The sequence below is a fragment of the Felis catus genome, chromosome A3, assembly GCF_018350175.1.
Source record: "Felis catus isolate Fca126 chromosome A3, F.catus_Fca126_mat1.0, whole genome shotgun sequence".
Taxonomy (NCBI): Eukaryota; Metazoa; Chordata; class Mammalia; order Carnivora; family Felidae; genus Felis; species Felis catus.
This window is the reverse complement of record NC_058370.1, coordinates 99,290,141-99,304,860: the sequence shown is the minus strand read 5'-3', so window position 1 is coordinate 99,304,860 and position 14,720 is coordinate 99,290,141. Positions and strand designations below refer to the sequence as shown.

General features: G+C 38.0%; 1 protein-coding gene across 9 annotated transcripts in view; it reads right to left on the bottom strand.

Annotated features, from left to right (window-relative positions):
• Nucleotides 1-14,720, bottom strand: part of DNAH6 (dynein axonemal heavy chain 6) — a 246,725-nt gene that overhangs the window by 151,530 nt on the left and 80,475 nt on the right. For all 9 annotated transcript variants that reach the window (XM_045054471.1, XM_045054474.1, XM_045054475.1 and 6 more), the window contains 4 exons: nt 13,147-13,398; nt 9,705-9,833; nt 5,486-5,599; nt 3,395-3,538 (listed from right to left, as the gene is read on the bottom strand). In XM_045054471.1, the coding sequence (XP_044910406.1) occupies nt 3,395-3,538; nt 5,486-5,599; nt 9,705-9,833; nt 13,147-13,398 (639 nt within the window). The remainder of the gene's footprint in view (nt 1-3,394; nt 3,539-5,485; nt 5,600-9,704; nt 9,834-13,146; nt 13,399-14,720) is intronic.

The window sequence follows — 14,720 nt, the reverse complement described above, 5'->3', positions numbered from 1 at the left end:
AGAACAAATTTGGAGGACTTATGCCTACCTGATTTCAAGACTTACTAAGTATAGTCATCAAGACAGTGTAGTACCAGAGAAAGAATAGACTCAGAACAACAAAACAGAATGGAACCCAGAAACAGACTAAAAAATATTGCCAGCTGACTTTTTGCAAAGGTGCAAGGACGGTTCAATGGAGAAAGGATGGTCTTTTCAAATAGTGGTCCTGGATCAAATGGATATCGATATATAAAGAATGTAAACCTTGACATATATGTCATATTTTATGCAATATAACTCAAAATAAATCATAAACTTTAATGTAAAAAAAAGCGTAAAACTACAAAACTTCTAGAGGAAAATACAGGAGAAAATCTGTGTGACCCTTAAGTTTGGCAAAACATTTTTAGGTACTATACTAAAAAGATAATCCGTAAAAGCAAAACATATAAATTGAATTTTATTCGGGTTAACACAGTCTGTGCTCTGAAAGTCACTGGCATCGCTTCTCGGCCTTTTGGCTAAGATCAAGTGAAAGTCACTGGCAAGGGACCAAAGAGACAAGCTGCTGAGTGGGAAAAAATATTTTCAAGTTACATATTTGAAAAAGGACTTTGATCCAGATTAGGTAAAGAGCTCTTAAAACACAGTAATAACAAAACAAGCAACTAAATTAAAAATTGGGCAAAGAGCCAAACAGATATTTCAGCAAGGAAGATAAAAGGATGGAGGAGAAGCATTAAAAAAAAGATGCTCCACATCATTAGTCACTAGCATAATGCAGGGTGACCACTGTGAGCTATTCTATACCTTTACCGGAGTGGCTAAAATGAAAACCAAGCCACACCACACAAAGCCCTCCCCAATGAGAACAAGTGCTGGGAGGCTGAGGAACAGCTAGAATTCTCACACGCTGCTTGTGGGAAGGCAAATCGTTACCTTTGAAATACAACTGGGGGAATTTCTTATAAACATATACATGCACATACTTACCATGCCACCTAGTAATCTCACTCCTAGTTATCTACCCCACTGAAGCAAAACCTCATGTCCACTCAAAAAGCTATACATCACTGTGTATAGTAGCTTATTAATAATCGCTTTAAAACTGGTCATAACCCACATGTCTTTCAATGGGTGAATAGATAAACCGATGGCAATAATACTACTCAGCAATAAAAATAAACTGTTGATTCACATAACAACATGAAAGAATCCTTTTTTTAGATATTCTAATTCACAGAGATTGTACAGCTATCACCACTATCTAATTTTAGAACTACCACTATTAACTACCTATCACTATCTTATCACCCCAAAAGGAAACCCCATACCCATTAACTCTCACCACCCACTTCTGCTTCTCCACAGTGCCCAGTAACCACGAATCTACTTTCTCTTATCTATGGATTTCTCTATTCTGAACATTTCCTATCTATGACACCATATGCTATGTAGTCTTTTTGTGACTAGCTTTTTTCACTTAGTATAATGTTTTCAGGGTCATCTATACTGTAGCAGGTATCAGTACTTCATTCCTTTTTATTACTGAATAACATTCCATTGTATGGATATATTACATTTTGTTGATTGAATCATTAGTTGAAGACATTTGCTTTATTCTCACTTTTAGCTGTGATGAATAATGCCTCTAAGAACATTCACGTGCACATGTTTGTGTAAATATATGTTTTCAATTCTCTTAGATACATGCTTAGAAATGGAATTACTTTTGAGAAACTGCCAAACTGTTTTCCAAAGAAGCAGTACCAGTTTCTAATTCCACCAGCAACATGTAAGGGTTCGAATTGCTCCAGATCCTCACCAACACTTATTATATAATCTATCCTTTCGATGATAGCTATTCTAGTGGGTATGGACTGGTATCTCATTGTACCTTTGATTTGCATTTCCCTGATGGCTAATGATATTCAGCATCTTTTCATATATCTTCTTCAGGGACCTGTCTATTCAAATCCTTTGCCCATTTTAAAGGGTTATTACTCCTTTTATTTTTGAATTATAAGAGTGTGTTACATATTCTGAAGATAAGTACCTAGATGCATTTTAAATGCATTTTTCTTTTTTAAATTTTTTTTTATCAATGTTTTTTATTTATTTTTGGGACAGAGAGAGACAGAGCATGAACGGGGGAGGGGCAGAGAGAGAGGGAGACACAGAATCGGAAACAGGCTCCAGGCTCCGAGCCATCAGCCCAGAGCCCGACGCGGGGCTCGAACTCACGGACCGCGAGATCGTGACCTGGCTGAAGTCGGACGCTTAACCGACTGCGCCACCCAGGCGCCCCTTAAATGCATTTTTCTAAGTGAACACTGACAGACCCAAAAGGCTGTATATTGTATCATTCCTTTTAAAATTCCATTTATAAAATGAAGAACTTTAGGGACAGAAAACAGGTCAGTGGTTGCCTAAGGCTGGGATGGAAGGAGGGGCTGATGACAAAGAACATCAGATGGGAAATTGGGGAGTAATGGAATGATTCTGTAGAGTCCTGTTGTGTTGGGTACATGATTTTACCCACTTGTAAAAACCCACAGAACTATATACCACAAAAAGTGACTTTTATTATATACAAGTTAAAAAAAATCCACTAGACCTTTGAAGGAATGCAAAATGGAACAAAGACTGTGACAAATAGATTTGTTTACAATTGTACGATATAACCACACGAAGGGCAATGGAGAACAAAGAGGCTGACGTAAGTAACTTTGGAAAAGCGTTTTTACTACATACTGTAAAGCGAAAGAGGGAAAAACTGCAAAAACGCTCTTCTTGGGGAAAAACTGCTTCTTGTTGTGCCTGAAGTTTTGCTTACTTTTCCTACCCATGTCTTCTTTTAGTCCTTTCTCTCATCTTTTTTTTAAAAATCTAAAACTGCTTAAAAGGATAAAATCATACTCCCTTTCTTTCCCATTTCAAGTACTCGTTTAGCAGCATTAGGCTTCAAAGAGCCAGCTTCACAAACCCACTGCTGGGCTTCTCAACCCTCACATCGTGGCATGTCTACAAAATGGCATGTGTGTTTGGCCCGGTGGTACAAATGGACAGACTGCACTAGCCTCATCTGGCTGTCTAAGGGCTGAGTGGGTCAGCATCTTCCCATCCCCTCCTGCACTAAGATCCCTAACACAAGGGATGGGGGGGGGGGTCGGGGGGGGGGGAAGCTCTTACTCTGAATGCCCTCCCTGAACCAAGGTATTCAATTCATGATTTGGCCAATTGAAGATAAGGATGCGGTCTGTCTCTGAAAAAATTGAATTGGTCTGTTCTTTCTTTTCTCTCTGCTAAGCTAATTTAAACAGGGGAGAATTCCGGACTTTGGTCTCATTAGCATCAGGTACTAATGAATGGACTGACCTGGAGTTTTTGAAATAATTTCTACCAAACTTACCTTTTCTTTCATTTTTTCCACCTTACATTTTAGCTGAGGAACTACACTGTTGGGTGGCAAGCCTTTTTCCAATTGAGTCACAAATTTGGCATATTTAGAAACTTGACTATTTAGGACTTCTGGATCCAGGCTGTCAAATTTGGACTATAAAAATCAGAAGAAAAAAAAAGTTAAGACATATGATAAGGGCAACTTTGAAACAGTAAAATTTTTTACTTTACTCAGATTTTCCAGTAGGTAAATTGTTAATCCAAGTTAACTCTATACTTTTGGAAATGGTTTTACTTATTAAGATTGCCAGTAGTGTATCAGGCCTCGCTTATTTATTCCTTTCATGTTCTTGTCTCCCACATCATCAAATGCAGTATTACAATCCCTGTAATTTATTCCCGAGAGCTAACTCTTGTAAAAAGACAACTGGCTACTAACTAGAAATTTCTCACCCAGTAGTCTTCTATTATTTGATTATGTACACTTTTAATATATATGATTAAAAGATGTACCCCAATATATACATGTATCTATAAATATACTTCTCAGTTATATAAACAGAGAAACAAATACTGTATGATCTAACATACATGTGCAATCTGAAACAAAACAAAATGGAATGAAAAGAAACATATATAGAGAACAGATTGGTGGCTGCCAGAGGTAGAGGTGGGTGTAGGTGAAATGGGTGAAGGAGTAAGAAGATATAAACTTCTAGTTATAAAATAGATAAGTCACGGAGATTTAATGTGGAGCATGGTGACTATAGTTAACAATACTATATTATATATTTGAAAGTTGCTAAGAGATCTTAAAAGTTCTCATCATATGGAAAAAATTGCCAAAATTATATATGGCAATAGATGGTAACTACACTTACTGTAGTGATCATTTCACAATATATACAGATTATACATTTGAAACTAGTATGTTATATGTATTTATAAACCTTCCTTTTCTTTTTTTCTTTCTAGGTTCAATACTTCCTTTCTGTCCCCTAATGGGTTTTTTTGTGTGTTTCCTCTGATGAAATCATCCCATTTTTGAAGTTTCTGTTCTAAAGTATGGTGGTAATGAGAAAACTCTCAAGCTTTCTCTTTACTCCTCAGGAACATTTTCTACCTCTGAGATAAGTGATAAAGGAGTTATACAGGAACACTTAAAATCTTTGATATTGTAGCATATATCTGTTTGTTTTCTGTTTTCCTCACCAAAAGATAAGTTCTGTGAAGGTCTGGACTCTGTCCTTTTTATTCTCTACTGGTATACCCAGCACTTAGAACGCTGTCTGGCAAACATTTTCTGTGTCACTGGTGTTTAACCCAGACATGCGACTTCTAATTATAGATATCAGCACAAGTAGGCTGAATGAGCAAGTGTAAAAACAATATTTGTAAAGTTGATGGTATTTCTAACATGTCTATATCACATGTAAAAGAATAGATGGTCATCTATTCTCCCTTCTAGAGGGCTGACCCTTATCAAGATTTGAATTTTTGGTAGACCCTAGAAACCAAATTCTATGGTGGCTGTTGGTCCTTGGCCCCCTAATTAAAGTAATTTACTGTTGAGCTCGGAACTCATTACTCTGATTCTATTCCATCACAGTGAACAAAATGGTTTCCTTTGTTGTCAAAAGAAGAACAGAAACCTAAACTAACGGAAATCTAAAGTGTGTAGATCACAAATAAAATTCTACAATCCTCAAGAACACTTTGGTAGAGTGTATCATGACAACACTGTATTCAGAAGCCACAAAGCAGTTAAGCTTCATGCAGTGAGGTCTTTTGATGCTTCCTTCATTTAGTCTTCTTAAATGGAGGCCTCAGGAAGCCTACCTTACAAGAATGCATTCTGTTCTGTGGTATACAGTGACAGAAAGACCTTTGCACATTTCACTGGAGAGCTGATCATGATTCTCATAAAATTATAACATTGTATATTTTACTTAATTAAGACTACTCTAGATTGTTAAAAATCATAATTCATATTATTAGGATTTTAAATTTAATTAATAAAAAATGATTTCAGGATTGAGAGGGTTTTTTTGGTGTGTGTGTGTGTGTGTGTGTGTGTGTGTGTGTGTGGTGTGTGTTTTACCTTTAACCATTCTTGTTGGAGTTGATCCCATTCAGATAAAGAATCCCAGAGCAATTGTTTGAGCTTCAACTCAGCACTAACTTCTTCCAAAGCTTCAAACTTGGATACTTCTATCTTTAAAAATATAATAAGCAAAATGCACTATTTAGTTTTCAGGTATAAAGATCTTATGTTACCCTCCTATTAGTAATTCTTGATATAGTGACACTTAGCAGAATGTGGGTGGGTCCTAAATGGGGAAAGAAAAAGAGAGATAGAAACAAATGAAAAAAACAAAACAAATCACACACCCCATGTATGTTCAAATTTCCAATTGAGTGACAAAATATAACGCTTTATATTTCCTTAAAACTTAAATATTCTGCAAAAACATAAATATTATGAGTACCATGGGCATTCTTTTTCAAGTTGGATCATACATGCCTGGCCTTTTTAGGAAAACAAACGAGTCTTCAGAGGTACTGATTTTCTTTGGGGCATGTATACCTAGATGACAGAAGACAGAGATGTCTGTGAAGTAGCTGGTGGAGGGGCTGGGGAGCTTTAAGATGGAAAGAACAGTCTGGTTTCTTACTTCCTTCTGACCCTGTGGGCTGTATATGAACCCCATAAAGAGAAAGACTGCAAGAAAATCTGAAGAAGCTGTTTTCATGAGAAGTATATTAAAACTGACTTGGCTTAGAAGTGGGCAAACCCCCAGGGGGGGCTGTTTGCACAGAAACTGAGCCCTGTGATAAGCTAAGGCTTTGAATATTCCATCCAACAGCAACAGAATACACATTCTTTTCAAGTGTACATGGAACATTCCCCAGGACAGAGCATATGATAGGCCACAAAACAAGTCTTAGCAAATTTAAGATTAGAATCATACCAAGTATCTTTCTCAAACACAATAGTTTGAAACTAGAAATCAACAAGAGGAACGCTGGCAAATTTACAAGCATTTGGAAAATAAACAACATACTCCGGACCAACCAGTAGATCAAAGGGGAAACCAAAGAGAAATTAAAAAAAAAAATCTTGAAACAAATGAAAATGGAAACACAGGATGTCTAAACCTCTGGGATACTGGAAAAGCAGTTTTGACAGGTAAGTTTATAGTGATACATGTGTATATTAAAAAAAATGGAAAGATCTTAAACAACTTTACACAACAAGGAACTTGAAAAAGAAGGACAAACTAAGCCCAAAATTAGTAGAAGGAAGGAAATAAAGATCAGAGTAGAAATAAATGAAATAGAGACTAGAAAAATAGAAAAGATCAAAGAAATTAAGAATTGGTTTTTAAAAAAAGATAAACAAAATTGACAAGCATCCAACTAAACTAAGAAAAAAGAGATTATACTAAAAATCATAGGAAATACCATACCTGATACCACAGAAATGCAAAGGATGATAAGGGACTACTATGAACAATTTTATGGCAGCAAACTAATTCAGTTAAAAGAAATGGACAAATTCCTAGAAACATATAATCTACCAAGACTGAATCAGAAAAAAATAGAAAATCTAAATAGACCAAAAACAAATAAGGAGATTGAACCAATAATCAAACACCTCCCAACACAGAAAAGTCCAAAAGCAGATGGCTCCAGGAACAGATGGCTTTACTGGTGAATCCTACCAAACATTTAAAGAATTAATGCCAGTCTTTCTCAGACTTTTCTTTTTCTTTTTTTTTCAATATATGAAATTTATTGTCAAATTGGTTTCCATACAACACCCAGTGCTCATCCCAAAAGGTGCCCTCCTCAATACCCATCACCCACCTTCCTCTCCCTCCCACCCCCCATCAACCCTCAGTCTGTTCTCAGTTTTTAAGAGTCTCTTATGCTTTGGCTCTCTCCCACTCTAACCTCTTTTTTTTTTCCTTCCCCTCCCCCATGGGTTTCTGTTAAGTTTCTCAGGATCCACATAAGAGTGAAAACATATGGTATCTGTCTTTCTCTGTATGGCTTATTTCACTTAGCATCACACTCTCCAGTTCCATCCACGTTGCTACAAAGGGCCATATTTCATTCTTTCTCATTGTCACGTAGTACTCCATTGTGTATATAAACCACAATTTCTTTATCCATTCATCAGTAGATGGACATTTAGGCTCTTTCCATAATTTGGCTATTGTTGAGAGTGCTGCTATAAACATTGGGGTACAAGTTCCCCTATGCATCAGTACTCCTGTATCCCTTGGGTAAATTCCTAGCAGTGCTACTGCTGGGTCATAGGGTAGGTCTATTTTTAATTTTTTGAGGAACCTCCACACTGTTTTCCAGAGTGGCTGCACCAATTTGCATTCCCACCAACAGTGCAAGAGGGTTCCCATTTCTCCACATCCTCTCCAGCATCTTAGTCTCCTGATTTGTTCATTTAGACCACTCTGACTGGCATGAGGTGATATCTGAGTGTGGTTTTAATTTGTATTTCCCTTGAGGAGCGACATTGAGCATCTTTTCATGTGCCTGTTGGCCATCTGGATGTCTACTTTAGCTTCTCAGACTTTTTGAAGAAAACTGAAGAGGTGGGAATACTTCCAAACTCATTTTATGGATCCAACATCACCCTGACATTAGGGATCTAGCCTTGTCTTAAATAAGAATTAGAAATAATTTCTTAGGCCAGTTAGGTCTTCACTCCTATCTCCCAAATGATTGAGAGCTGCAGAAGGAAGGTGAGACCTGAATTGATCATGAAAGAAGAATTAATCAAGTATAGATACAGAGTGTGGAAAGTGGGGGACACACTTTTATTTCAGGCTCTGTCTCAAGCAATGCTATCCCTTCTGAGCCAAGAAGTGCCCACCTGTTAGTTATAACTTTTTATCAAGCAGTGTTTCCTTGGTACCTCAGTTCCTACTGCATACTATCCTACCTTGTAGATTAGTTAACTTAACAATTTTGAATCCTAGTTTTCCAATGTACAAATCTCAAGTACTGCACCAGTCACATTGTCTAGTGCCACAGTCATTATTCTGCAGATTGCCCCCACCAAGCCCTGGGCTCTGGAGTGGAGAGCTCCTCAGAAACTTGCTGGCCATCCATGTGGGGCTCTGGAAAATAGGTACATTCCCATGTGAGGTCCAGTCATTCCTCCAAGACTATTGGGGAGACTAACAACACCTCTCTCACTACTGGTGGTTCCCTGGTTTTGACCCTAGGAATCTTTTCTTTTCCATTCCCTTCTTTTTGGTCTCTTTGGCACTTATAGCTTTTAGTCATTTCTCTTCATTTTTTGAGGCATATCATTTAGCCTTTGAAACCTACCCTTTTTTTTAGGATCCTATCCCCTGGCTTAGCCAAAGTCTCTTGTTTCACTAAACCGGCACATCAAACCAGGGCAATTCAGGCAATATTCATGGAATCATAACACACCCAGGAATGTAAAAGAAGCTTGATTATTACTTAAGAAAGACTAGAAGGGCTTTAACTGACCACAATTAAAAATCTACATACATATATTTAAAAAAAATTTTTTTAACGTTTATTCATGTTTTGATAGAGACAGAGCATGAGTGGGGGAGAGGCAGAGAGAGAGGGAGACACAGAATCCAAAGCAAGCTCCAGGCTCTGAACTGACAGCACAGAGCCCAACATGGGGCTCTAACTCACAGACTGTGAGATCATGACCTGAGCTGAAGTCAGACGCTCAAATGACTGAGCTACCCAGGTGCCCCTACATATATTATTTTTTATTTTTATTTAAAATTTTTTTTTAATGTTTATTTATTCTTGAGAGATAGAGACAGAACATGAGCAGGGGAGGGGCAGAGAGAGACACACACACACACACACACACACACACACAGAATCCGAAGCAGGCTCCAGGCTCTGAGCTGTCAGCACAGAGCCTGATGTGGGGCTCGAACCCATGCACCATGAGATCACGACCTGAGCTGAAGTCTGATACCTAACTGACTGAGCCACCTGGTGCCCAGAACGTACATATTTTAACATAGAAACTGTAGTCCCTGGTCTGAGAGTTTATCTATAATTCATCATTATTTTATATTAAGAAAGATATTTTATCTCTCATGTGTACTAATCTTTAAACACTTCAAATTCAGAGAACACTTCATATTTGCATTTCAGACCATTCCAGCACAGTGCCTAGCACATAGGCATCCCAACATTGAATGTTTAGAACTACATTGCTGAGGGTGTTTGTGCAAGAATGCCATTTCTATGCATATGTTTTAAAAACAGGTGTGTAGAGCTGTTCTTACCTTAAAATTCTTCTGATAGGATTTATATTGAAATGCACGTTTTTGAAGATCATCTAGAACCAACTGCAGATCGTGCAACATGAGCTTTATTTTGTCTTGGTCAGCAGTAATATCTAAGATCTGTGGATCCTGTAAAATTAAGATAATTTTTGATTAGCCATTCCTACTTTTTCATATGGATCATTAAGTAAATTCATAAACACTTCCAAAAATATTTTTTCTAATTCTTTTCACTCTGATTTTTAGAAAATGTTAAAGTGGCTGTTTTTCTTGCATTTAAAAACAATATATGTACATCGTGAAAAGTATAAAAATGTATAAAGAAGTGTTATGGGGACACCATTGTTTTTCAATAGGACCTAATATATTTTCCCTCTTCTACTTTCATTTCCTACACTTCAACAAGACTTCAGGAAAGGAGAGATGCACGCAATAGGGGAAAGAAGGAAGAGGACATGATCTAAGGGAAATTTTCTTTTTACAATAACAGAAATAGAAAGCCTTTGATTTCTGAGAGGTAGGAAGAAAGAAGATAAAGAATAAGTGGTCAGACATAAGTTTTCTGCCTGACCTGTTGGGGTTGAAACTCTGTCTAGTGAATGGGAATGAAAAGGTTCAGATGCAAAGAAGCAGCACCTAACTAGGTTTGGGAGAATCTGAGAAATTGGGAGAATCTGAGAACTACTATAGCCATAGTTTGGGAGGCTAATTTCTGATTCAGTATGGTACTGCACTCAAAAGGGCAACATGTTCTAGAAACAGCTAAGGGAAGCGTCCAGGCAGACGGGCCTTGTGTTGACACTCTGGTGCCTCCTAGCTTGGTATGGCACGTAGTGGATCATGAAGTTCTCATGTGCTTGAATCTAGTGATGGGAACTGCTACAAGGACTGGTGGACCAGAAGCAGTCTGAGGTCAGGATAAGAAGGTGATAGATCACTTGAGACTGTAGACTATGGTAGAAATGATGGACTACAGCAGCAGTGGTCAACATGGTACCTAAAGAACCAAGAAAGACCCTTAGCTAACAGCTGACTGGGACAAGCAGGCCCAGCCCAGCCAAACTGCCCTGGAAGTCCTGTGGTCCAAAAGTAGGAAGAGGACTGGATGCCCCTTCCCTTCATCCACCAGGAGGAAATTCAGACTCCCGCTTCTGGAGCAAGAGGTGGGAGACGCTGATAGCAGGGGTGAAGAAATGTCTGAGAGGCATTGTGAATTGAATTAAAATCTATCAAAAAGAGACCAAGCTAGAATGAAATGGACATTGCAAACTGAAATAAACTGAGTTATCATCAACTGTCACACTTAGGTTTTTTTCTCCAACTCCCTCCATCAGCAGGAGTAGAGGTCTTGATAGCAAGATGGTGTCATTCATGAAAATAATAAAGTTGTAGTTCTTTGCTCAAGAGTGATAATAAATTCATTCCAAACCCTCTATGAAAGAAGCACTTTCATAAAAGAAGCACTCACATTCATGAGAGAACCTCTGCTGTCACTTGTGTGTGTGTGCATCATGCATGATCACACAGAAGCACTTGCTGGCACTTGCTCTCTCTAGCAATCCACATGCATTTATATAGTTAACAGCAGACTATCAACCATTGGAAGTAGAATGTCTAAGCTTGAATCCTGGTTCCTCCCTCTGTTATTTGTGTGACCCTGGGTAAGTTACTTAACCTGTCCCTGTTTTCTTCTCTATAAAAGGTAAATGATAAAACCTTATAAGTGCTCTGAGCATTAAATGAGTAAAACATGGAAACATATATAAGAATGTTCCAAGAGGCATTATTCATTATTGTCAAAAACTGTGAACAACCCCAATTTCCATCAACCATGGAATAATTGAATTGTGGCATAGAACGAAATACTATTTATTTTTTTTAATTTTTTAATGTTTATTTATTTTTGAGAGAGACACAGAGCGTGAGTGGGGGAGGAGCAGAGAGAGAGGGAGGCACAGAATCCGAAGCAGGCTCCAGGCTCCAAGCCGTCAGCACAGAGTCTGACGCGGGGCTTGAACCCACAAACCGTGAGATCATGACCTGAGCCGAAGTTGGACGCTTAACCGACTGAGCCACCCAGGCGCCCCTGAAATACTATTTAGCAACAAAGGTAGATAAACTACATCCAGTCACAGCATCACAGATGAATCTTAGGACTGTAACAAAATCAAATAAAGGGCATACTGTATGATTCTATTTAACTGAAGTTCATAAACAGGCAAACTTAATTTATAGCATTAGAGTTGAGGGTAGTGGCTGCCTTTGGAAAGAAAGAAAGGGCTAGTGGTTAGAGGGCATCCTAAAGGTAGCAGTGACATTATGTTTCTTGACATGAGTAATGGATACTTGGGTGTGTTCCATTTTCTGATAATTCATGAAGTTGTAAAGTCATTACAGTTTTTTTTTTTCTGGTGAAAAATACAAGACTGTTTCCATATAAAAATAAAAATGATAGCAAGTCCTTAGAATAATACCTGACACATAGTAAGCACACAATAAATGTTAGCTACTTTTATGTTTCCATGTCAATATGTATGTGTATATCGTAATCTTTAATGTCTGCATTGTATTTCTTTGAGCAAATGTACCCTAACACATTTTCTTCCTCCTCTGTTGATGGACATTGAGATTTTCCCAGTTTTTCTTATTTGATTATAACTTTATATGGTTTATACTTCTGTGATAAGATTTAGTGTATGTTAATAACAAAATAGTAGATCATTACAAAATTATATTTTCATGCTGCTTCTGGTAAGAATCACCCAGAAATCTCTTAAAAATTCCCCTTGTATCTTTTGGGTAGTAAAACTGTTGCAAGTTAACCAGATATTCTTCATTATAATTTATCAATATACTATGCTTCTTCCTAAATGGGAATTTTCTAATATGTAGCAAAGCAAACTTTAAAATTGTGACAATAGCTACAAAATATGTTAAAAAGTTATAAAAGCACTCATTTAAAAATAATAAATACAAGTCAGGAAAAAGAAAATATATACACTTTACTTGCAATGTTCTGGAATTAATTCAGCACTTAGAGGTTCAGAAACACATTCAATTTTAAATAGCAGCTCAAAGACATTGTTACTTGGTTAAAATGAAACCACAAAAAAATAAAAGTTAAATTGGATTGAAATGAAATATGATCCTTAAATAGTTTAATTTTACACAGATTATTTTTTTATTTTTACTTATTTAAAAAAAATTTTTTAATGCTTATTTATTTTTTGAGAGAAAGATAGTGTATGTGAGTGGAGTAAGGACAGAGAGGAAGACAGAATCCGAAGCAGGCTCCAGGTTCTGAGCTGTCAGCACAGAGCCCGATGTGGGGCTCAAATTCACGGACTGCAAGATCATGACCTGAGCCGAAGTCAGACGCTTAACCGACTGAGCCACCCAGGCACCCCTCACAGATTATTTTTTTAATCCTGCTTTAGTTTACCTGTGCGTGTAGCTTTACTTCATTCACTTCATTGGTTAGGTCTTCAAGATCTCTACCCAAATGCAGAGAAAACTGCTTAATGCTTGTTTCTCTGTCACCCACAGATTTATCAATGGCATTCCGAACTGCAACAATGGATGGCTTCATAGTAGCGAAAACAGCAAAGTCTTCAGGAGGTGTGGGAACCTGATACTGTTCAATGAGCTTGTACATTTGAATCACTACATTCCCTTCATCTTCAAGGCTTTCGATCTAAATAAACAAAAACACTAATTGCTTATTAAATATATCAGAGTCCTATATTCCCTTTCAGCTTTATCTAATAGGAGATAGCCACTGTGCACTATGAACATCACACATTCATAGCCAGCACCTGAGGCATATGCTTAACATTTCGATCAAAGTGGCTGAACCCTGCTGAGTGATAAATACAGTGATTGCTACAATACAGGTAATCAGGCCCAGGAGGTAGGTTGTTCAGAGCTGAGCACAGTTAGTATTACTCTTATAAATGTTTATTTTCACTCTCTCTCTCTCTCTCTCTCTCTCTCTCTCTCTCTCTCTCTCTCTCTCTTTTTCTTGCCAAGCATTAAACAGTAAACAGTGCCAATATTTAGTTTTCAGAGACAGCATGTACCATCAGGGTGCTTAGTTGTAACATTTGAGCTTCCAGACATGTGTGCTGAGCAGGGATTGTCCAGAGCAGCTCCTGAGGCGTGCACTGGTCATGGTTCTGACCACGTGTTCCCCACTATCCTTTAATAAATACTTTTACTACCTTCAACTGACTATTAAACATCTTCGCTTTGATGTCCCACCTTCAGTGGACAGTGCCTTTCCTAAGTTTGTGGGAAGGGACTCTCCGGTTTTGGGGGAAGCCTTCTCTTTTCCACTCTGCCACATGGTTATACAGGGAGCAGCCATGTTTGGACAACTTGACCCAACCTCCTGGCCACAAGCTGAACCAAGCAGCACAAAACGGGGACTTCATGAACTGGGCTGAGTCTGCCCTCTCTCTGAACATGGGAAGAATTAGACGGTAGGTGTTGGCAGAGGCCATTTGTTTCCATGTAGAAACAAAGCATGTCGTTGACATGAGAAGAGAACTGCAGAGAGGCTTTTAGAGAAATGGTTCCCAACCGTTAGCTTGAGATTCACAATCACCTTCCTCAACAGATTGCTGAGCCCTTCCCCTGAGCTTCTGATTCAGAAAATCTAGGGTGGAGCCTGAGAATATACATTTCTGAGTTTCCTGCTGATACTAATGCTGCTGATCTGGGCCCACCCCTCCAGAACCAGCATTCTAGAGAGGAGCAGAGATGAGAGATGGAAAGAGAAAGGCCTTTCTGGTTTATTTATGCTTCTCTAGTTCTAAGTTCCTATCCTCTTTTAAGGCTAGGCTCTATGCATGCCTTTGGATTCCAGAGGATAACCCTGCAAACTTAGAATAAATGTTCTCATCTTTCCAAGCTAACTATGTGAGTTTTTGTTACTTACAACCCAAAGTTGAACGTCTTAATAACATCTTAAACAAGTAATAAATAGAACTAAGTTTCTGTACACCAAGATCTGTT